Below are 23472 nucleotides of genomic sequence, written 5' to 3' on the forward strand. Positions count from 1 at the left end.
TCTCCGGTTCTCCTGGGTCTCCTCCTCCCTCCTCCCTTTCTATACCCTGCAATGGAAAACACAGGTTTCTTTCAAACAAGCTCAAGGCATACCCTAGGTTTCACAATGTTGGAATCTCCTCCCCCGCGCTGCATTTTAGAAGGCATGAGAGAAAGCGCCCGTGGATGGCACCGTCAGAGCCTCTCTTTTCTGTTCACTGAGAGTTGCGGAGAGACCAGAAATTCCTCTACCAGTGCTGACCTTTGTGAGGAATGAATGCTAAGAGCTGTTTTCTAATCCAGTGCTCCTGTAGCTAGCTCACAGTTGCCATTTTGCCCTGATGCTCAAAGGCTGTTTTGTTATGATTTTGTTAGTGTCTTATTCTCCTCCCCCTGCTCCTCTGCCTCCTCCTCTTGCTTTTTTTTTTTTCCTCTTAAAAATCTCTCACAGTTTCTTGTCATTACATAGTAGAATATAAAAGCAAACTGCATGGGCTGCCACCAATTTTCTCTCGTGCTGTGCTCTTGGGACTGCCACTCAGTGTGCACTCCAGCAGTGGACAGCGGGGAGGAGGGAGAGTGGGCCCCTGTGAGTTGCAGGGCTGAGTGTACCGCATTGCCCGAGTCTGAGGACCTCCCATTGCTCTTCTCTCCAGATGTTTTCAGGAAACTTCCCCGTGAAAGATCCCTTGCATCTTGTACTTCACCCAGACCCCCTGCTTCTCTGCCTGCTCTGGGTGCTATTGGTACAGCGAAGCCATGCCAGAATGTTCGTCCTCGTGATTTCAAAGCCAGGCCTAGCTGAGCTGTGTGTCACAAAGCTACTGGGCAAAAGTATAGTCTTTCCCTAGCATCATTTTGGTCTTTAGGGACAGCCATAAATTGTGGGGGAAATATATTCCCTTATCTTTGCTTGGTAGCATCTTATCAAATCCTTGTCCAGCAGAAGAAGAAGTCAAGTGTGGCCTAGTCCCAAACTGTCCCTGCAGATCTGTGGGGAAAAGAGTACATACAGCTCCCAAATGCAGGCTGGTAGGGTTTGAGCTGGGGAGTTTTGCCCCTGGAAGGAGAGTACACACAGGCACCGCCCTCCCCAATAGGAGGAGTTTCCCAGACGTACCCTTCGATGTTGCTGTTTCGGGGGGGGGGGGGGGAGGAATAAGGAAGAGCTTGCTTGAGTTGTTGACTTTGTGTGTGTGTGTGTGTGTGTGTGTGTGTGTGTGTGTGTGTGTTGTCCATTCATTTGAGAGACCATCTGCCATCATCCTGCTAAAGCACTGGTGAGGAGGCGGGGTCATGGTGCCTGCCTCTGCTCAACACTTCATATAGCTTGTTAAGCTTTATCTTATTTTGAAATCTATGCATGAGCACCTGTGTGGGTTTGTGCACGGGAGCCCAGGTGCCAAAGGGGGCAAGAATGGGCAAATAGTCAGATCCCCTGGAGCTGGAGTTACAGGCCGTCATGAGCTGCCCGGCTTGCATGCTGGGAACCCAACTCACATCTTCTGGAAGAGCAGCACATGTTCTTAACCACTGAGCTGTCTCCCCAGCCCCTGTGCTCAGCGTTTTACTGTGTCATACCTATCTTCACCAGGACCATTTTCTGCCACAATAAAACAAAAGAGGCATCTTGCCACCATTCTCAGAGATAATGGGGAAGAATTTCACCTTTAGAAGGAGGAGAGGCAGTGAGAGTCCTCTGTCACTTCATCAGTGGGGCTCGGAGGAGTGATTCAGAGCACAGTGACTAGGAAGGCAACCTTTACTATTCCTTTAAAATTTAATTGGGATTAGGTCATCACAAGCTTTGGGGAGCTTCTCTCCTCACCCCTTTTTTCTTTTTATTCCCACACCCTCTTTTTTTTTTTTTTTTTTTTTTTTTTTTGCAAACTACAACGGTGCCTGTAATTTATAATCAAAGTTTGATGTTGTTAAGTTAAACTGTACAAAACGGACTTTGGGGGGTTTTCCTCATGAAATAAACATTTGAAAAATAATGTATGGCAAGGAGGCTTACACCGTGGATGCAGTGCCAGATGCACACACACCGATGTTTATATATCTGCATGCATGAATATATACGGATGTAGTCTCTTTCAGAGCCTCTTAAAGTTGCTCCCCCCAAAATATCTTTATAAACCAAGACGGCTTCTATACATTTACCCGTGAGGCTATCATGATAAAGGCATATGTATGCTAAAATTAATGGTCTTATAATTGGTGATTCAAATGCCGCCTGTAATTCACATTACTTTATTATATTCCTTTTCAATTATGTTCCTTGGGTATCCAAGAGTCAGAGTGTGTAGCTAGAATTTTCTGTCTGGAAGCTGTGGCACGCCTTAGCTTAGAAGTCTCTTTTCCCCCTTCTCCCTAACAAGGAAACTCATTTAGAAAGAAATGTTTATGTGAAGTGCCTGTCAGCTGGCATTTTTACTGGTTTGCTAACCCAAAGGTAAAATATAAAGCCGTGTCTTTTCCTCACTGGCTTGTTGTGAGGAGAAGGGTCCCTCCCTTGTTAGCTTGATAAATAATTTCACTAGGGGGACTCGGCTGTGTTTTTATGCTTGCTGTCTATTTTCTGCTTCCTGCAAATAAATTTCTGTACTCAGAGAGTACTAAAACTCAAACACATGGGATTTTCCCCATTTTACTGCTGGTCTCCTGAAATATTTATTCGATCTAGTGTTTTTAATTAATTTTTAAAGGAAAAAAAGTAAGCTGTGATTAACATCAAACCAGAAGAAAAAAAAAAGCATTCATCTATTTTGGGCAGCCACTGGGTTTATACGTGGAAAGGCAGCTCTTTTGCAAGGATTGTGTGTTCAACTCTCCATCTGATTTGTCAAATAGAAGACAAGTGTTTTTCCTTAGGAAAGGCCTGGACTTTTCTCATTACACTTTTTCTTGCCTGTGTTTCTAGATTTAATTATTAAGCTGTTAATAGGAGAGATAAATAAGGCATAGGATTCTATCTAGAAACAAGACAATGTGCAATGACATCTGTGCATTTGAAAAATGAAACTGGTGTGAGAATGGAAAGTAAATTGATGTAAATATTGTCCCACCCACATCCTGGATATTTAATCTTAGGGTTCATTAGTACCAAGGAGAGCCGGGTACAGTATAAGCCTCAACAAAATACCCCGAAATGTTGCAATAAAATAAAGTACAAATCAATATATTCTATAAATGACCAGAACACTAAACACAGCACATTATAGGCTAACAGTACAGTGCTGAGTGACAGGACGGTGCTTCTGTTTGTTAGAGAAACAATCATTTGACGTTAATGCCAGAAGATTTCATTCACTCATCTTTTTTTGTTTTCAGAGAAGACTTTCTGCTTATTCGCTCCTTGTTGCGTGCACACAAGCAAGGTTTTATTTTCTGAAATTGGAAACTATTTTTTACAAAGGTACCTTGGACAGACTTGCAGCCAGGATGTCAGTGCATGTGACCCGCATCTTGGATACTGGAGCACCTGAGCAGGGGGCTGTCTGGAGCTCATCCTTTTCAAAGAAGAAGAAACTGTACAGAAGGGGGTTCTCAGTGAATGCCCTGGCATGCGTGGAGATGCACCTTCATGATCTAGGACACTTTCCTCTGGAGCTGACACTGAATGGTGTAACTAAGACATTTCACTTTGAACTGCTTTAGCTGCAGAGATTATGAGAATTTTTAGAAACGCATACTTCAAGGACAGTTGATGTTTGCCGCTTGTCATGGCCACAAAGAGGTCATAAACGTTTGTCGGAGTTAGTGTTCGCCCCGGAGCACTTGAACATCCCACCCATCCATTTACAGACTTGAAAGATGTGATGAGAAGCTACTGGGGAAAAGGAGTCTCCCAGGAGCCAAAATCTATGTCATCTTCAGTCCTTGAAGCAAGGACAGTGGCAGGTTCTTTAATACACCGTAAAGAAGTAGAGGGGACTAGACACAAAGCAATCTGGGCGCCATGTAACCCCTCACTACCATCTTGCTTAGGTAGCTACCATGGCACTTCCTCCCCAGTGAGTCCCGTCCCCAGCCTTCCTGGATCACACACTCCAGCTTTTATCCTCAATTTGTACTGTTAGTGCGCAAGTGCCCTAGTGCCCTCTCCTCGGCCTCTTTCCCTAAGCAGCACTGAGTGCGGCTCGGAAGAAAAGACACATAATGTGATTTGAAGGTCTAGAGGCACTGGCTTCTCATGATCTTGACCCCCAAGGATCCCTGTAGGTCTCCAAACAAATGATTCTGTACTTTGGCTTTGGTAGGCAATGAGAAAGGCCTTCCTGCTCAAAAGATAATTATTGTCATTCCAGCCACAGTTTAAAAAGTAACTGATGGCACATCTCCTTCCAACTCCATAATGTGTAAAGAGTCACTCAGGATGCTGGGCAGTGAAGATAAATCGGTGTTGGTAAATCTCTCCAACGAAAGCCCTGTTGAATAAAAGTTGTCAGCGAAATCGGCACTGGGACTAAAAAGAACACAATTTCCACCTCTTGAAGATGGGGATTGTTCCTCAAAGGGGAGCATAAAGGATTAAATATGGTAATATATGTAAAGCACTTGGATTAAATATGTTAATATATGCAAAACACCTGCACCGGGTAAACACCCCCAGCGTGTTCAGCCATGGACAGTGTTACATGGGATGGAATTCTGACCTTGACACTTAACAAGCCTTGGTTTACATTAGAATAACGTTGTGATTACAGTATTGAGCATCCCAACCCCCAGCCCTTTGCTTTAAAATAAGTGTTTTCGAAATCAGAACACTGAAGTTGGTATAGCATACAGCTATTCCTTGATTAAAATCCCATCATCCCTAAAAATAAATAAATAAATAAATAAATAAATAAAATCATTGTACTTTGGGGGAGCTCTCTGCTCAAATAATTTAGGAAAATTGTGTGTTAAACATTTAATATTGCTGTCATCCATCTCAGAGCCTTTATATGCTAATATGTATGCCCTATATACTTATTATACTAACGCAGATGCCATGCAGTATTTTCCATACTTGTGTGAACATGGACCTTAGTTTTTAAACAACCACTTCCTGTAACTAGCATTGTGCCAGGCAATTTTGAAAGAAAACAAACAAACTAACTAAAAACCTGATTGCCTAAAGTATTAAAGTCCTGATATTTCTTTCTTTTAGTACCAAAGAGCCCTTTTATTAATTTTCCCTGGTGAAAACCTTGTCCTCAACGACTCATTTGCCCAAACGATTGTATACAATTCTGTCTGTGATGTATACTTTAGGAGAGAAAACTATGAGGTGAGAGTAAATCCTACAGGGTTGTATCGTAATGAGTTCCAGAGGTTGCCCCTGCCTTCCTGGGCTTCCCCATGAGATCTCAGGGGTTCAAGTTGGGATCCTCTGATTGTTTAGAACACCCAGAAACATTTTTTAATTTGCCTTAGCCTTTTGCGACTGGATGAGCCATGCCAGGACTCAAAGCTCTTGTAAGGAATATGTAATTTCCTAGGGCTCTGGCCAGGGAGTCTGTGGCTATGAAGGATGCCTTCAGTTTGGGGTTCCTTTATTAAGAGGATGAAGATGCCTCTTGCCACGTGAATACAAGATGGTCTGGGTGAGAACCGGGTGTAAAGGTTCTCTTTTTAGTACTTCTGCCTTGGGGTCCATGTGGATCCCAGCTTCACTCCCAAGCTCTGCCCCAAACACGCCCTTCGTTCTTAAGGCCCTCTGTCAGAGCTTATCTGGACACTCTGTGTTCCCGGACTCAGAAGAAAACAGATTGGCTCACCTAATATTGGGTGAGCAGTAGCCAGGGGAGGGTCCTTAGGGCAGCTTCTTGCTTAGTCACATTTTCTGGGACAAAGGTTGGATGATGGCTAGCACAGTGGTCTGGTCCCCATGTGAGAGATGAAAATTAATACTCAAGACTCTCGTACGGCTGCTCTAGAGTCAGGGATGAGAGGGGCTGGGCACATTCAGGTTTCTCAACCTAGAAGATGGGCTGTCAATCCTGGATAGAAGGTGCCTCCAAAATCACCTCCAGTGAATTAAGTCAGGACCTCAAGGGGTGGGTGAGCTCGCGCACCAGTGTTCTTATTTTACACAATTCCAAGACATTCCGGTATATAAGGAGGAATGAGCAGTCCTGGAGAAGAATGCAGGGGGCACCCTCTATAGACAACTCCGAGAGCCAAGAAGCCCCTGGCAAGGCTCCCACATTCTTGTCCTTTTGACAACTCAGCGTCTTCCAGGTCCAGTTTCAGATGAGAAGGGCAGAACAATCGCTTTGTGTTCTCAACTCCCTCTGGCCTCCTCCTCCGTCCTTTAGACATATCAACTCTATTCATGATGAGCAAGGCCAATGCTGTCAGATAAGGTCCCTCAGGGAAAGCAGACCAGGGCTCAAGCCTCCAATTTAAACCTGACTTGGCCACAGCATAGCCTCAGGATGTGGGTGGGTCCCATAAAGGGGATATGAGGGGGTGTAATTGACCTAGAAGCCAAGGAGGGTTATGCAATATGCTAGGCACCTAGCATCTCACAGACTCAGTGGTGAGCCAGATAAGGATTTGAGCTGGTGGAATGGTGAATTTTTACACTGCGATGCCTTCAGAAAATAATCTGTGCAGAAAAGAGAATGGTTATTCAGTGATAAAATTTCAAGGACAGATGCATTCTCAAATTATTTGACTTTTACGTTTTTTTACAGTCATCAATTATATATATATATGTATACATATATATGTATACAAACACAATATATATACAAACACAATACATACATATATGTACATATATCTACACAAACACAATATATGGGATTTCAAGTTTGTGTCACTACACTTGTGTTTTGTTATTTGGTTTTTTGTTTTGTTTTTATTTCTTGCATTTTAGGAATTGAACTCAGATCCTTAGGCTTGCAAGGCAAACACATTAACAACAGAGCCAGGAGCCACAGTTCCACCAGGTGATCTATTGACAACGCTTTTTAAAATTCTGACAATTTTGCTACTAAAAGAATTATACTTTAAGTACTTTCAGCATTTACTTAGGCAAACACAGAGTGCTCTTTCCATCCTGGAAAATGGACTTCCTGTTGGAGATTCATCTAGAACAAGCAGAGAGCTTACGTGTAGGAGTTGAGAAAGAAGCATTGTCTCAAACGCAGTCCAAGATAACTAGGCAGTGCTGGGCTCCAGAGGGATTTGGAAGGTCAGCCAGGGAATACATGTGATGAAAGACTACAAGGCAGACAAAAGAAAGGAAGTAAGGAAAGAAGGAATAACAAAGGAAGGAAGAGTGAGGAATAATGAAGGAAGGAAGAATAAGGAAGGAAGGATAAGGAAGGAAAGAAGAAGGAAGGAAGGAAGGAAGGAAGGAAGGAAGGAAAGAAGAAGGAAGGAAGGAATAAGGAAGGAAGGAAAGAAGGAAGGAAGAAGAAGGAAGGGTAAAGAAGGAATGAATGAAGGAAGAGTAAAGAAGAAAGAAAGGAAGAATAAGGAAGAAAGGAAGGAAGAATAAGGAAGGAAGGAAGGAATAATAAGGAAGGAAGCAAGGAAGCAGGCTGGAGACCTGGAGTACTGCCAGCTTCCCTCATTTCTGTTTTCACCTAGAATTCATAATCAAGTGGCAGCCCGTCCTATCTGCCGACTTTGCTCCATACTTTCCACCAGGTAAAGGGGACTCGCCTGCATTCCTGGAATGAAGACCACTGCGGCTTGTAGAGCCAAAGCAGGGGTTCTTCCCTCGCTGTTTTCTGTATCATCTGCCTTGTCACAGTTCACACAGTACTGGGGAGAAGGAAAGGAGGCGGCATTTCTTCAAAGAACTACATGGGGATTTGGTCATGTGTCTGCCATTAATATCAATCACAGATGCCTGAGCAAAAATGCCTAGCACGTTCTTACATGTGCCTCTGGGGTTGCTACCAGACTCCCCTTCCACTGATACAGGATTTGGGGGCTTTGAAGTCAGTTGTGGGAATTTCACTCCTTTCTTTGACTCCAGCAAATTGCTCCAAAATGCTACAAATGTAAAAAAGACTGAGAAAGCTTTAACTGCGGCTTAGAGATGGAATCCCCCTTAAGCCACCGACACAAAATGTGTTTCTTCTTCCAGTTTTTAATTTGCGAGTTATATCTTACAATGCAGCGACTGAGTCATGGTCTTGTGGCAGGTGGAGGGAGATGAGGAGGTCATAAGCAAAGGGGGAGGTTTTGCAGTTACGATTCTTTGACCTGGTCATCTTTAGGGGGAAATCTCTGAGTGGAGGAGGGCCTGCCCACAGTGAAGTAATGCACAACAGCCACGCGAGGTTACAGCATTGTAACCATCAATAAGGATGTGAGCGGCTGTTGAGACAAGTGGGCTGTGCCCAGCTCACACGAACCCAGTGGAGGACACAGAAGGCAGACGTATGTCCCACTTTGAGTCAGGGGATCGTGTTTCCAGCGTGCTTCAAATGCTGTCTTAGCTCTTTCCCTCTTGGGGCAGACACACTCGGGCTATACTGTGTTTTTTGAGCAATCCCTCCAAGTCATTTTTAGGCTTGTAGTATGTGAACACTTGGGGGCAAGTTACAAGAGAAATATGGAGTGGTCGAAATGACCGCTAGCAGCTCCCCAGGCTTCAGTTACCGACTCCATAAATTTAAGGATTTGGCATGGCCCAGAGGTTTTCAAACTCGTTTTATTTTGTTTGGTTTCAGCAGAGGAACCGTTTGTAAAATGAGAGTTTATGTGAGATCGCCATATAAAAGAGAGATGGGAGCTGCTGAGTGGAGCTAGCCCTCCTCCCTCTCAGTCATCCCCAGTCGCTGTGCAGTCCCAGGCTCTCTCCAGACCAGTGTGGGCATCTTTGGGGAATTAATCTCTCCAGGGCACTGTTAGTTCAGCCAATCTCTGATATGAAAAACAAGCACTTCGTTTTCCTGCTGGAAACACTTGGGCATTCCTAAATGGAGAGCCAGTGATACAGGCACAAAGGCCAGGCCTTCCTAGTCTTGTGACTTTGGCAAAGACACTTCCCCTCCTCAATGCCTCGTTTTCTAATCTTTCAAACAGGGAGAAGGGTGCTATGAGGAGCCCCATGGGATTGTTATGCAAGTAAGTGACCCAGCCAAGATGGCAACTAGGAAGAGCCCATGCTGGCTGCTCTGTCACTCAGCTGGGCAGCAGAAGGGACCAGTTGCAATCTTGTCTCCTTTTGCTCAGAAACACAGAATGGCTTTTCTCGGGATTCAAGGGGACACCATAGTCTGGCAGACAATAACTGAGTCTTCCATTCCTACCATCCCATACCTGGTTCTTCGCCCTTCACTCATCACCCTGGAAGGAAGGTTTCCTGTTTACCAGATGAGGATGCTGGACTGAAGTTCCATATCCCATCCTTCCTGGCCCATGCTCATCCTTATGCAGAGCAGGTTCCCAGGGAGCATTGGCAGGATCAGCTCCCTGGTTTACACTCAACACCTGTATCCATGGCCTCAAATGAGAGCGAATTGTAAGGCATGTTTTCCCAATTCTACATTCAGGGTCAAACAGAGGCGGCATGGAAACCGTCCATGGCCCGAGTCTTCACAAGAGGGAACAACACAACTCTAATGTGAAGGATCCCTTCCATTACCTCCACACACCCACATAGCCAGTTTTTACACAGTGGATAGCACACCACTGCAATAAGGAAGCCATGGAGGACGTGGGGAAGGGCTGCTCAACAGACAAATTGCAAAGACATGGCTTATATTGCCACTCTGATGAGACATAGAAGAGTAGCGAAAAAGTAGGAGACGGTCCTGCTCTGCTCTGGGGACGTCAAAGAAAACAATCTTAGAAGAAGGGAAAGTTTCTGAGCAGATGTGCAGGCCATGGAGTGGAGGCTTACCACATACCACAGGCCAAGGAGGAACAGGAAAAGAGAAGAGCCAAGGGTGGAAGGCCAGGGCTGCGGAGAGGGAACGGATTAGTGACACATCTGAACTATTTCATTTTCGCAATAAAAGTTCATCGATTTTCCCAGATTCTAGCCACCCCTTTACTGTAGAGATGTAGAGAGACTGACATAGTGAACAGTCTTACTGCCCATGTCAGTGGTTGCCTTAGCCTCCGGAGCCAGGGCAGAAACTAAATGCAGTGCTCTAGATGGCTTTCTTTCATTGGATAAGCACTATGACTGAAAGCATCTGAGGGAAGAAAGGGTTAGCTCGTTATTGGGGAAGTCAGGAACTCGAGTCAGGGACCTAGAGACAGAGGCCATGAAAGAACATTGCTCATCGGCTTCTGCCCATGTTGCTTTCAGCTGCTTTTCTTACTCTGCCCAGGTCCATGTGCCTAAGGATAGCAGTGACCTGGGATTCATGAGGTAGGCAAGTAGGTTGGCTGTCCAGTGAGCCCCAGAGTTAGGGCCACTTACATCATGTCTACTTGTTTTCTCATGTACGTTCTTGGAATCAAAGTTGGGTCCTCATGCTTGCAAGGTAGACATTTAACTGAGTATGCCAACTCCCCAGACTTCAAGAACGTTCACTCCTAACTAGTTCCCAGGTAGCATTAGGAGAAGAATCCCATTTGTGCTTTGGAGACCTACAGTTTTAAGATCTCTGAAGGGACACTTAGCCAACAGTTTGACGTAGGAATCGGGTGCCATGCCATTCTGAGCTCGGGAATTCTCACCTACATGGCATCAACTGTTTGTCTGAGACAATGAGACAATCAACTGGGGATGGTATTTCCCTGTCAGGGGCATCTGGCAACATCTGGAGATAATTTAATCATGATAGGTAGAGAGGGTGTCTTGATCCTCCAGTGGGTAGTATTTGCATCCTACATGGCCCAGGCCAGCTCCACAAACCACCGGCCGGCCCCCAATACTAATCACACTCAGGTAGAGGAATCCAGCTTAAATTCCTTGGACAGATTTTGACTTGTTACATACAGTGGGAAAAATGAAAACCAACTTTCTTGGTGTCAGTGAGAACGAGTGAGCATCTACGCTGCGGAGTTAGTTCCGAGGGTCTGCTCAATAGAATGTGCTAGCTCTTCACTTCCCAAACAATCATGCAGTGATGTGTCAGTCCCAGGGCCATCCTCTAGAGCGGCTGTAAGGATGAAGGGAGAAAAATTTCTTAAAGTGCCGGGCAAACACTAAGTGTTATTACCACTTTCCATTACCTCGTCATCGCAGACCTTGGCTGTGAAAGCTGTGTGGATGCTGGCTCACTACTGCTCACCCTGTGGGCGTGTGAAAGAAGGAGAAGGGCAGTTTCCTGGCTTCTAGGACACAGAAGCGACAGCAAGAATAAGGTCATCTCTAAGCGCCAGACTCACGGTGAATCGATGACCTCCCTGTGCCTAGCTGCAGTGACGGAGGCTAAACCCTGGTGTCTTTTTTTTTTTTCTAACACATTTATTGCAACTTAAATGCAGGCCAGCTTCTACGTAAATTATGTGAGTGTATGTGATGTGAACATGCATACGTGTGTGTGTGTGTGTGTGTGTGTGTGTGTGTGTGTGTGCAGGTGTATATAGATGTGTAACTGTAGGTGTATATGTGCAGAGGCCAAAGGACAACCCTGGGTGTCATTCCTCAGGAACAAGTCACCTTAAAGGCAATATTTTTTTTTGCAATTAACATTGTGTGCGTATGTGTCCAAGTGCACATGTGCCACAGTGCACCTGTGGCGGACGGAGGACAGAGTCATTTTTGTCCCATGGGTCCCACCTTCTGGGTTCTAGAGATGGAACACAGGTCTTCAGGCTTGGTGGCAAGCACCTTTCCCCACTGAGTCATACTTCTGGCCCCATTGGTGGCAGGGGTATGGAGGGGGCATAGAGTGTCACACTGGCCTGGTTCTCATCAAGTGGGCTACCCTGGCTGGCTATTAAGACCCATTGTCCCCGCCTCCCTACCACTGAGATTATAGACAGGCTCTGCCAGCCTGGCTTTATTTTACCTGGTTCTGGGAATTGAACTCAGTTTCATGCTTACGCATTTCTACCAACTGAGTCATCTCCCTACAATCTTGAGAAGAGAAAAAAAGCAAAGCAGCTCTGAAAGCAGGGGTGATAAGTGAGACAGGCTTGCTACCCCAGGTCTCCCCCTTTTTACCCAATGGGGCAGAGTTTGAACCTGGCCTGATCTGCTTCTTAGCAAGCCGATGTTTCATGATACGTCTTCCAACAGGCACCCAGCAAAAGACAGCAGGGACCCCCCGGGAACCATCCACAGACACCAGCTTGCCCTACTTCCTCTACAAAGTGACCAGGGCCCAGTGGGAGTTCAGTTCTAGAGTCCAAACATCCCGGCTCTAATCTGCACACAAAATGGATTTTAGCGACAGATTTTATTGAGTAACCGACTCCCTCCTCCCCCGCCCCCACCATCGGAAAACATATTGTCTTCTTTACTGTAGTTCATTTTGCTTTCCGAGGTGATTAATGAATTAAAGATGCAGTGTATTTATTCTTTTGCCTGATTACCATTCTGCAATAAATCTCAGCTCCCGAGTCTGTCGATAGGAGAAGGCCAACCTGCCGCTTTGTAAAATATAGGTTTGTACATTAAGCTTAACTTCTAGCCTCATATACAGGAGAAAAGTCACCTTAGAGCCTTATAAAAAAATAAGTGGGAAGCTCCAGGGACGCCGGCTGGTGGGCAGAGCACTCCGTTTCTGGGTCGACCCCCTTGGACATGGGCAGGCCTGTTGCCCTGCGAATAGCACTTACTTATTGGGAACACAGGACACTGAGTCTTCAGGCCACCATGGAGGTGGTAGGGGGAGGCAGGTATGGTCTCATCTCTGAAACACGGTCTCACGCAACCCAGGATGGCCTCGAACTTGCTTTGGGGCCAAACTAAACCTCTAATCCTCCTGCCTTGACCTCTCTAGTGCTGTGATCTCAGGCTAAACCACCATCCTTGGCTATGAAATGCTGGGGTGTCAAACCGAGGGCTTTTTGCAGGAGAGACAGGCATGCTATTAACCTGCCCAGTGTCATCTTCTCCGTTTAGAACAGTGCTCTCTGCAGAGTGGCCCCATAAGTAGTTATTTGTGCTGTGTGTGTGGCAGGGCGGGTGGCTAATTTGACAAGGCACACTAAGAGTGCGGTTAGTGGCTTCATGTTTGTCTCCCCAGCAAGATAGGCAGTCCCTGGGAGATTAAAACAAAAGCAAAACAAAAACAAAACAAACAAACAATCTTGTATGGAACAGAGAACTTGGCAAGGCAGCTGGAGTCTGCTGCTGGCCTAGGATGGACTTTGGTTTAGCCTTTATCACCTGTTGGCTGTGTGATCTTGGGCATTCAGCAGGGCTTTACAAGCCTCACCTGGGAGTTACTGAGAGGCTGCCTTGGCCTCTCCAACACGGGGTAAAAAGGCAGGGCAAGGCTTCACCTGCCCTGCCGACGGTCAAACTTCACGTAGCTGCCCATGTTAACTCAGGAAGGACATAGAAAAAGTGAAGCAAATGAACCAGCTGGGGCAATTTTTTCCCTTTACTTTTATTTTTTGAAAGATTTTTTTTTAAAGAAAGGAAAGGCAGAACGAAAAATAAGTGCCATAAACAAAAACCACTGGTTGCATAATGTGTGGCACGCACATATGTCTGAGGATGTTCATGCACATATAAGTACATGTTTATGTGACGGCTGAAGAAGAACTTTCTAGTGTTGTTCTTTAAGTCCTACTCACCTTGCTCTTTGAGGCAAGGTCTCTTATGGGTCTGGCACTTGACAAGGGAGCCCCAAGGATCTTTCTGATTCTACTTTACAAGTGCTGGGATTATGAACACCCACTAACACCCCTGGTTTTTATTACATGGGCTTTGGGGGAACTGAACTCATGTCTCCATGCTTGCAAGGCAAACACCATATTAACTGAGATCTATCATTCCAGCTAGCGTTTGTTTGTTTGTTTGTTTTGTCTTTGTACACAAAGATGGCAGTCTACTGGGTTGGGCTTCTGTGGGTCACAGCACAAAGAATTCATATACCAATGGTTATTGGGGATCTTCCATGACAGGTACTTGAACTCCGCATGCTGGGGGTAACTTGTATGGTTTATACACTTCGTTTAGAAGGTTCAGAAGATCTGGCCTGGGACTGGTACAAAGACTTTGATTACAATGGCTGGGTAATGTCAGCTCTTTCTCTCTTCTGTCTGCCATCTTTGGATTTTTGGGTCCTAGTTGTACATGGTGGCCAAGGATCAAGGTGTCCGATGCTTTAGTTCTGCTTTGGCTCCCTTCAGTCATGGCCTGTGATCAGAATGTGTAAGCCAGACGAACCCCTCACCTCCCCAAGTCACTTTGGGTTACGGTGCTTTGTAATAACCATAGAAAACTAACCAAGACTGGAAATTGGTACCAGAGAGCGAGCTGTTGCTGTCACAGACCTAATCACATTTTTGGGAGAGTGATATGGAAGGAGTTTGGAACTTTGGGCCAGAAAAGCCTTTGCATTCTGAGACCCGAAGGAGCTGCCGTGGGAACACGGGAGCTAATGTTGAGAGCGGTGTAGGTGAGGGTGGCCTGGCTAGTGAGGTTTCAGAGGGAAGGTTCGAGAGCCTTTTAGGCCCCTCTCTAGCGTGTTTGTGTGATACTTTGAATAATGAATGTGTGGCTGTAGTCAGCTGAAACAGAAAATCAGCTGTGAGTCCGAAGAGGTTACCAGCGCTGCTGAAGTAAAACCTTTGCGTTACTGTGCCAGTCGACGCAGGTCAGCTGGGACTGAGAAATTAATAGTGATTAAGAAGAGAACAGCATCACTGAAGTAAAATCTTCTGGGAGGATTTTCTCATCAGCAGCACACAGAAGGTGGGGTCCAGAGGGGACTAAAGGGACGATCTCGTGCTGGTAGCCAAATTCGGTAAATACGTAAGTCTTCCAGGTGCTGCTGGTTTTAAAGGCATGAAAGGGATCATGGACAACAGCTGAGGCTAGGCACTGGGTGGAGCTCCCTGCATTGAAGGGGTCTTAAAGAGAGGCTTGGGGTTGGCACAGGATCAGACTCCCTGAAGAGATGTCAGGAGTTCACTGGTGAAGGAGCAGGCTCTGGAGACACCAGCATATTGCAGATGCCAGGACTATGAGACAGCCACCAAGGACGGCAGTGTAGTGGCGTGGAGCTGGCCGGAGCCTATGAGACAAGGTATATGTGCTATAAATGGGAAAGGTAGAGAGGTGAAACTATGTGAGCAGTTTAAAGCCCAGTAGATTCTGAGTAAATCTCACTACAGAGCATTGAGGTATAAGATGTGATTTGTGCCAATGAAGTTTTTGGCTGTGTTGTTCAGATTGTGACTGTGCCCTGTTTCTTCCCTCTTGGAGTAAGAAACTGTTTAACTTGGATTTTTATTTTATAGGAGCTCGTAGCTTATAAACGTTGAATATGTTACAAAGACTTAGAGTCTTTTAGAGAGACTTTGAACTTTGAAAGAGACTTGCATGTTTTAAGGAGACTAAACGTTTAAAGTGTTTGAATTTTTAACGATTAAGACATTTACAAGTGAAACATGCTCTATCTTGTGATGTTGATATTAGTGTGAGTTCTTGGGGGTAAACAAAAAAGGAAATTTCATGGTTTAATAGTTGTATTGGTGTGTCGAGTTGACACAGGGTCAATTGTCCTGGTCAATTCTTTAACCTCTTTCCTCCCAAGTTACTTTTGTCCATAGTGTTTTATCACAGCGGTAGAAACCTAAGAGAGTGGAGCACACTTACTAGCAACACTTTCCACCTACTATGCAACAAAACCAAAAAAAACCTCGCAGAGGTGAGAGGGAAAGGGGTTATCTCCAGGACTTTCTCCTTTAATTAGTCATGGATTTCCGGAGTCCTTAAGGGACTAGCAGTGGCCTTGGGAGAGGAGAATACTGAAGAAATGTTTGTCCCACTTGAAATGCACCCCATCTTCCTGGGAAGGGTCTTTTTTTTTTTTGACCACAAAATACATGAAATTACAAATTTTCAGCCCCTCCAAATGATCTAATTCAGCTCTGAGGAGTATGCTGACACACTGTCAACATGAAAACTTAGAGAGGGTAAAAGCATTCCTCCTTACCAGCATTGTCCTGGGTGTATAAAGAACATCACAGGGCACCTATCTGAGATCCTTAAATAGTCCACCTCATACATGGCTGTATTTGCTTTTCCTATTTACTTACTATGAAATGTCTTACTTGCCTAAGAAGAAACCTAGCTGGAACTCTTATTTCCAGTCTTAAGCTGTTTAACAGATCCTTTTACAAAAGTAAAATGGAACAGGTGGAAAGATACTTAATATTACTTTAAACTCCTGCATCAAAATGACCATACCCATGTATACTTTACAAAGTGCTTTCATGACTTATAATCTTTCATTTTGTTTCAAGTCTTTGAAACTTGCTGTCACTGTCAATTTGGATTATTATTGTGGTCCACAACGTTAATGTAAGATTAATTCTGAGTCTGACCAAAATAATAGGGTTGTGTGAGGAGAGAAAATGATGCTATGGCTTTCGGGTTTTAAATATGATAGTAATAGTTTGGCTTAGGTTAGATTAGTAAGTCACCTCTTCAGACACTGGCCACATTTCACGCGCTGTGGACAATACCTGTGGCCCATGGCTGCCACATTGGTCAGGGCACTCGCCCACAAGTTTGGATGTTACCTGAGAATTCTGGTTCAAATTCCCTAATTACTAGCTAAGAAATGTAGCTTTCTTTAGTTTCTGGGTGGTTCCGAGTTGTGCGGGTCCACATTAATTAGCCTATGTGTCAAACATACCTGAGGGGTAGTTCATTGTTTGACTGCATAGGGGAAAGCCAATAGCACAACCCCTGCACATCCTGGTGACCTCGCATTTGACAAAGACATGGACATACATAAGAAGGGATAGAATATAAAGAAAAGGTTTCTATTAGGTAATTGTGAACTTAAAACAGAACCCTAGGGAGTTTGGTTTTTGCTTCAGTTTAGTTGTGAATCTAAACAGAACAAGAAGTCTTGACCTGAGACAAGGGCTGGGCCAGTATTGGGGAACATAGCATTCGATGAATATGACCTTCTCAAAAATACCGAGGCTTAAGAATGAGAATTATAAGGCTGGGAACATGGCTCCGTTGGTAAAGTGCTTGCCTTGCAAACCTGAAAACCCATGTCCTATCCTGAGAACTTGCATTAAAATATCCAAGTATGTGTGCGCATGTAATCCTAGTTTTGAGGAGGCAGAGATAGATGGCAGCATGTCTCTTGATACCTGGTCTAGTTGCTGAGTTCCAGGCCGTGGAAAAGCCCTGTATCCAAGACAAAGTGGACAGTGCCTGAGGACTGATATCCACGGGTGTCCTCTGACCTCCATATGAAAGCATGTGTATATGCCTACATGTCCATAGATACATATGCACCTGCAAAGCACATCTCTCTGTCTTCCTCTCCCCACCCTAAATATTGGAGAGAGCATACAGCTTCATCCCAAAGTCTCTCATCCATAAATGTTGAAAGTCTGCCCTCTGTCTACTGTTGGGATGAGGACAAGAAAGAAGGTAAAAAGTATGGAGAAATGCTCTGATATCTGCTTAGTTAACAGTCCTCTCTACTCATGAAATAAGTTTTTTCCCACAAGATAAGGACCATGTCTCCACCTCCTGGGTCCTAGTGTAGAGTGAGAAAGGAGATTTGTCGTTTCTTCATCCTCCCCTCTTACCCATCTATTCATCTTATACCTCACCCATGGAGTGACTGCCTGGGAAACCAGGGAATCCTAGGAAGACACCTGGGAACAAAAACCAGCCTTGGCCCCGCCCCTCTACAACATCATGATTCCATCCTATAAGTGGACTTTAAACACAACGTTTGATACAATTGTGTTGAGTGCCATAAGGACTATGAAACAGGCCACTGGGCCAACCAGATCTGACTGTTAGGAGTAAGGCTGAAGATGGAAAGATTATGTATCGGGCATTTTCTCATCACTGTGGCATATACATAAGAAAGACAGTTTTATAAAAAGGGATTTTTTTTTCCTGGCTCATAGTTTTAATTACTGGTCAGCTGTCCCCATAGCCTATATAGTTCTGTAGTGGACAGAGAGCCATGTCTGCCCAGGACAGTGTGGTGGAGGTAGCTCACTGTCGAGACAGGAAGAGAAGGACTTTGCAAAGCAGGCATACCCCTTTAAAGTCACATCCCCAGTGGCACTTTTCTAACCAGGTCTCACCTCCTAATTTGTAGCAACTCCTAAACATACACCATCCGATTATGTCATCATCGATGGAGGAAATGCATTCATTCAGACAGAATCTTCACAATCAAATCAGCTCTGAGTGATTGTGTCTACCAGGTGGGAACCAAGCCTTTCGCACATGGGCTTTTGAGGGTGGTGGGCTACACATCATACCTAAGCTATAGCAAAACTGAACACTGGACACTGCAGGTTTTTCCCTCTGTTTGGAAAATATAATGGTTCATGTTGAGATCTGAAGCAACATTGTGTCCATTCTGGGCTGTCTCAGAATCTAGCTAGTGCTCAGACCCACGGAAGGTGCTCAACAGATACTTGATACTAAGGGAAGCCTGATAGATAGTTTCGGCAGGGAGGCCCGGCTTTGGAGGTTGCTCGTGTCAAAGTCTCCAGCACACCGCCTCCAGTTCTCCCGACCCAGGGACATCCATTCCATTTCATTTAAGTTGTGGGGACTGTTGTTCCGGCTGGGCTTAGCTCTAGAGACTCTTCCGTGTTCTTTTCTTCCCAGAACAGTTCGTGATAGTTTGTTTGCTGAAGACAGCTGTTGTTTATTCTTAGTTGTGTGTGTCTTTGTGTGTTCATATGTATATAGATGTGTATGTGCATATGTTGGTGTATATTTTTGTGTGATGTGTGTATGTGTTTAAATGTATTCATGTGTGTGTATTCATGTGTACACACGTATATGTCTGTGTATATGTTTGTGTGCATTCCTATGTGTGTGTATTTGTGTGTGTGTTTGTATGTGGTGTGTGAGTGGATGTGTGTGATATATATGTGTGAAGTGTGTAACTGTGTATGTATTTGTGTGTGTGTGTGTGTTTCAATGCTCTGTTGATTACACTAGCTTTTCAAAGCCCAGATGCAGGCTTGCATAGATACTTCCTTCTCTTCCTCTCGCCTCAAATCCTATTGGCCTCTCTGTTTTAAGCAGCACCGGCTCTCCAGTTCTATATGTGGCTTCAGAATTTCCCCCACAGAATTGTGTCAGTGACAGAGACATGGGAGAGAATAAAACCTGACAAAGCCCCGATAGTGATCTGGTAAGAGAGCCCTCCAGCAAGTGTCTGAGCTCAGCTCGCCACATCTGTCCATCTGATCACCAAAAGCAAACCTGATGTGATGGAGTGGAAGGATGCAGAGTTGGACACGGCGCCATCAGCAGCCTCTCCTCTCCCTCCCTCCCTCTCTCTCTCTCTCTCTCTGACTATTCCTCCGATTTCTAAGAGAAATCATGGTTAACATCTTAATTAGGGACCCGTGATGCACAGCAGTTTCTTTCTCTTTTTCCCCTTTTCTTATGAGCGTCTTGTAATTTACTCTTGAAGTAAATTATAGTCAATTTATCTGCAGCGACAAGTCAATAAAACAGTAGAGGTCTCCCGCTTTTCAGCCTCCAGCTTTTCAGTCGCTTGGTGTTTGCTTCCCGCTTTTGCTACTGAGTGAGACACAAGGCTGCAGGTAAATGAGTGGGGTTGGTGCTGTGTGGCTGCTGGGGCTTTAGCTTTCTGTCCTTTGGAGAAGTCCCTGCAGGATTTATTTTGACTTGCCAGCTGTCCTGAGTTTGAAACTTGTACAGAGCTGGGCGTTGTTGAGGAGAACAAACCAGAGTCTTCTGGATCTTGTGATGTGGACGGCCAGTGCAATTCAAGTGGCAAACCAAATTGCTGTCTACTTTCAACAGTGGCTCTTCTAATGAGGGTGTCTGGTGTGTGTGCGTGCCCATGCGCACGTGTGTGAGTGTGTGTGTGTGTGTGTGTGTGTGTGTGTGTGTGTGTGTGTGTACCATTTGAAACCCACATGCAGGGGCCTCCATTTGGGGTCATGGCGCTGCTCCCTTCGTTAATAGCCGAGCACACCCAAACCACAGTTAAGATCTCTGGGCTGGACGCCCTTGTCAGAGTTACACTGTGGTTTCAGAGATGGCAATTAAAGTCGACTTCCCCCAAACCAAACACACGGGGAATATGGTGCTAGACTAGACAGCTGGAGGGGGAATTGTTGATTCAGGAGAGAAGTGTGTGTGTCCAGCCAAGGTCTGTAAACAAACTCTGGGTTTAAGTGGCCTTGCTTCGAAGGGAGGAATCAGGAAAATTAGTGGGTGACCTTCTAGAATCAGGAGCCCCGAAACACATATGAAAACCACACAGGTGGCATTTCTTTTATTTTTGTTGTTCCAGTAAAGCCTCTAGCTTGGTGGTTTTCAACTTTTCTAATGCCTTGAAACTTTAATACAGTCCCTCATGTGTGCGGACCCCCAACCATAAAATTAATTTTGTTGCTACTTCACAGTAGTAATTTTGCTATTATTCTGACTCCTAATGTAACTTTTGATGTGTAGGATATGCAGGACTCAAAGCAGTCTTGAGTCACAGGTTCAGAACCACTACTCTAGACTCAGGAATTCAATCTTTGATATTAAGGTAGAGAGGGCGTCTCTACCATATAGCCTAGGGACCAAGGACTGTGTCCCTCCGTTTAGCTAGGTTTCTTTAGGAGGGCGATAACTATCTCTATGGATTACTTCTCTCTCTCTCTCTCTCTCTCTCTCTCTCTCTCTCTCTCTCTCTCTCTCTCTCTCTCTCACACACACACACACACACACACACACGCACTTCCTTTTGTTTTCTGCTTTATTTTTATTTTTTTTCTCTTGTTTATTTTCTAAGACAGGACCTCACTATGTAGCTCACACCAGCCTTGAACTTGAGATCCCTGGGCTTTGTTCTCTTGGATGCTGGGACTGCATGGATATGTGACCACAGCCTACTGCTTCTCTTTATATGATAATATTGTTCAAAGTTTGATCGACGTTTTCTAGTTCATTTTAGTTTTAGCCCGAAGGAGAGCTGAACTATTGTCATATGAAATGACATGCTAACTTGATGTATTAACCAAGGAAAAGGCTACTTGCCATCACCAAAGAGGAGGTCCTCCTGCCAACTTCCTTCTCTTCTTCCTGCTTTTGCCTCCATTTTTCCTCTCTCCTTTCCTTCTCCCACCTCCCTCTTCCTTCCTGCTTTAACTCAGGTATAAACGGACACAATTCCCTTTCTTACCCTTTCTGGATTTTTCTGACAATCAAGGTGAAAATAAAAAAGGCCACAAGAGACCAGAACAGGCCAGGACTAAGGTGCTGGGATCAGAGAGTAATGATTTCCTACTGGCTTGCCCAATGAGATGTTCAGATGTCAAGACTGGTCCCTCTTTCTGATGACACGAAGGTGGGAGGGAGGGCCCAATATATCCCTGAAGTGTCTCACTTCAGACACACCCTGGCCTTCTTAAGCATCTATCAGGCCTCAGCTTAAAACTTACTTTCTCATACTGCCTAAATTAGCCTCTGGCTTCCAAAGGTTTGGCCCCCTCCAATATCTGCGCATCTCCTCACTAACACTCATCCCCTTGGGATGAGTATGTTTTTCTCATACTGCACCCTCACTTTCCCATAGCACTTGGCATACACAAGGCCTTTAATGCCAGCTGGTTGAGCAAATGAGAAATTACACGTGAACCCCGAGCTTGCATTAATAATTCATGTCACTGAGAGATGACTGTGCTCTGGTGAAATGTAGAGCACCTACTTTACTCCGAACACCGCCCCCCCCCCAACAGTTGGTCGCTGGTGTAATCTTTTAGAAGCTTGAACACACCCAAAGCCACATAAAAAGCAAGTGGTGGGACAAGCTATGGGCTATGACAAGTACCTTTGACCAAAACAGTGCTGTCTTTCGGGCTCTCCCTAGTGATCCTTTTCTTCTTGTTCACATCCAGGGAAGTTTCCACTCCCCCTTTGCACCTGGGAGCCTGGAAAATTCTGTGACAAGACTGTTGGCAAAGGGAAGTTCATTTTCTCCCCCTTCTCTCCCAAACTGCTGATCTTGGCCATTCTTTAATTTTCTCCTCCAAAAATGGAAACTTCGGGAAATTACCTTGGCAGAAAAAGTCTTGCTTCACTCTTCTCTACAGCCCAAGTGTTGATAGAGCTGGCAGTAGCAATGGAATTGAAATGAAAGCAAAAGGAGAGTGACACTGGCTGAGGGTTGGCCAACAATCACTTGGATGGGTAGGGATGGCAGAGAACCCCATGGTGGGAAACGCCTCTGTACCTGACACGCTTCGAGCACGTCCTGTGTATCTAGCACCATCCTAGGCTCTTCCTGTAGGTTGAGTCCTGTGTTTCTTTTTAATCATTCTCATTTTTTTTCAGATGAGAAAAGCTAAGCAGAGAGAGAGAGAGAGAGAGAGAGAGAGAGAGAGAGAGAGAGAGAGAGAGAGATGGTCAAACTTAAACAGGCTCCTGTAACTAAAACATTCAGGAGCCCACTGTGCTTGACTTGGGACGATGAATCAATAACACCTTAGAGGGTTACCCAAGGATCTGCTTCTTACTAAACCTTTCCTCCCTAATTTCTCCTCTTACGTGGTTAAATTCGCCTCACAACGCCACCAACTAGTCCCTAGGCTTAAACTTCTTTAGGGTTGAGTTCGTACTCTGTTAAAAACCTATGTCTGAACGGTTACTGTTGAGTCTAGGCGAAGGTGGGCTTAGAACACAAAAAAGCAGGAAATCTAAATCCACATGCTGAAGCAACCCATGGCTGACCTGCTGGACCCTCAATGAGGAAGGAGCTTCAACTAAGTGGTAAAGGCTGCATAGGAAGCATAAAAGTGCCCCCCCCCCCAGTATATGTGGGTGTTACGAAAAGATGCAGTGCTGTGATAAAATCTACACTGATCAGATGGCCAGATGGTACAACATGCTCGGAGACAGTGGTGTGCTGAAATCAGCTTGTACTGGTTTTCATAGTCTGATTGCCAAGTTTTCAGGACTCTTGCAAGCTGATCATTAAATAGCCAGTGTTTAAAGTAAACTTACATAGAATGGCATGTAAATGTGCTATATTAAAATGTAATAAATAATGGCTGCAGAGATGGCTCAGTCAGTATAGTGCTTGCCTTGCAAGCTTGAAGACCTGAATTTGATCCCAAGAAACCACACAAAATGTCTAGAAGTGGCAACGTGTGATTTTTAATTGCATGGCTGGGGAGACAGAGATGGGAAGGATCCTGGTGCTTTGGGGGGCAGCTAGACTAGCTGGATCATGATTTCCACAGTGGTGAAACACTGTCTTTGAAACAAGGTAGAGAGCTTCATGGAAGTGAGATCCAAGGCTGATCTCTAGCCTCCACACCCATGGACACACACTCATGAACATGCAATGCATAAACACATGCAATGGAAAAACACATGCAATGCATAAACACATGCACATGCAAAGGTGGTAAATAGCAA

General features: G+C 45.0%; 1 protein-coding gene across 5 annotated transcripts in view; it reads left to right on the plus strand.

Moving 5' to 3' along the window:
- Positions 1–23472, plus strand: part of MAF (MAF bZIP transcription factor) — a 344816-nt gene that overhangs the window by 20425 nt on the left and 300919 nt on the right. For 2 of the 5 annotated variants that reach the window (XM_084756916.1, XM_084756917.1), the window contains one exon: positions 3312–4837. The exons of 2 other annotated variants lie outside the window; for them this stretch is intronic. In XM_084756916.1, coding sequence (XP_084613042.1) covers positions 3312–3372 — 61 coding nt within the window. In that variant the 3' untranslated portion in view covers positions 3373–4837. Of the gene's footprint in view, positions 1–3311; positions 4838–23472 lie in introns of those variants that run through there. One more of the 5 variants, XM_084756918.1, reaches the window with a different exon arrangement.

The sequence above is a fragment of the Acomys minous genome, assembly GCF_964271855.1.
Source record: "Acomys minous genome assembly, chromosome: 14".
NCBI classification, from domain to species: Eukaryota; Metazoa; Chordata; class Mammalia; order Rodentia; family Muridae; genus Acomys; species Acomys minous.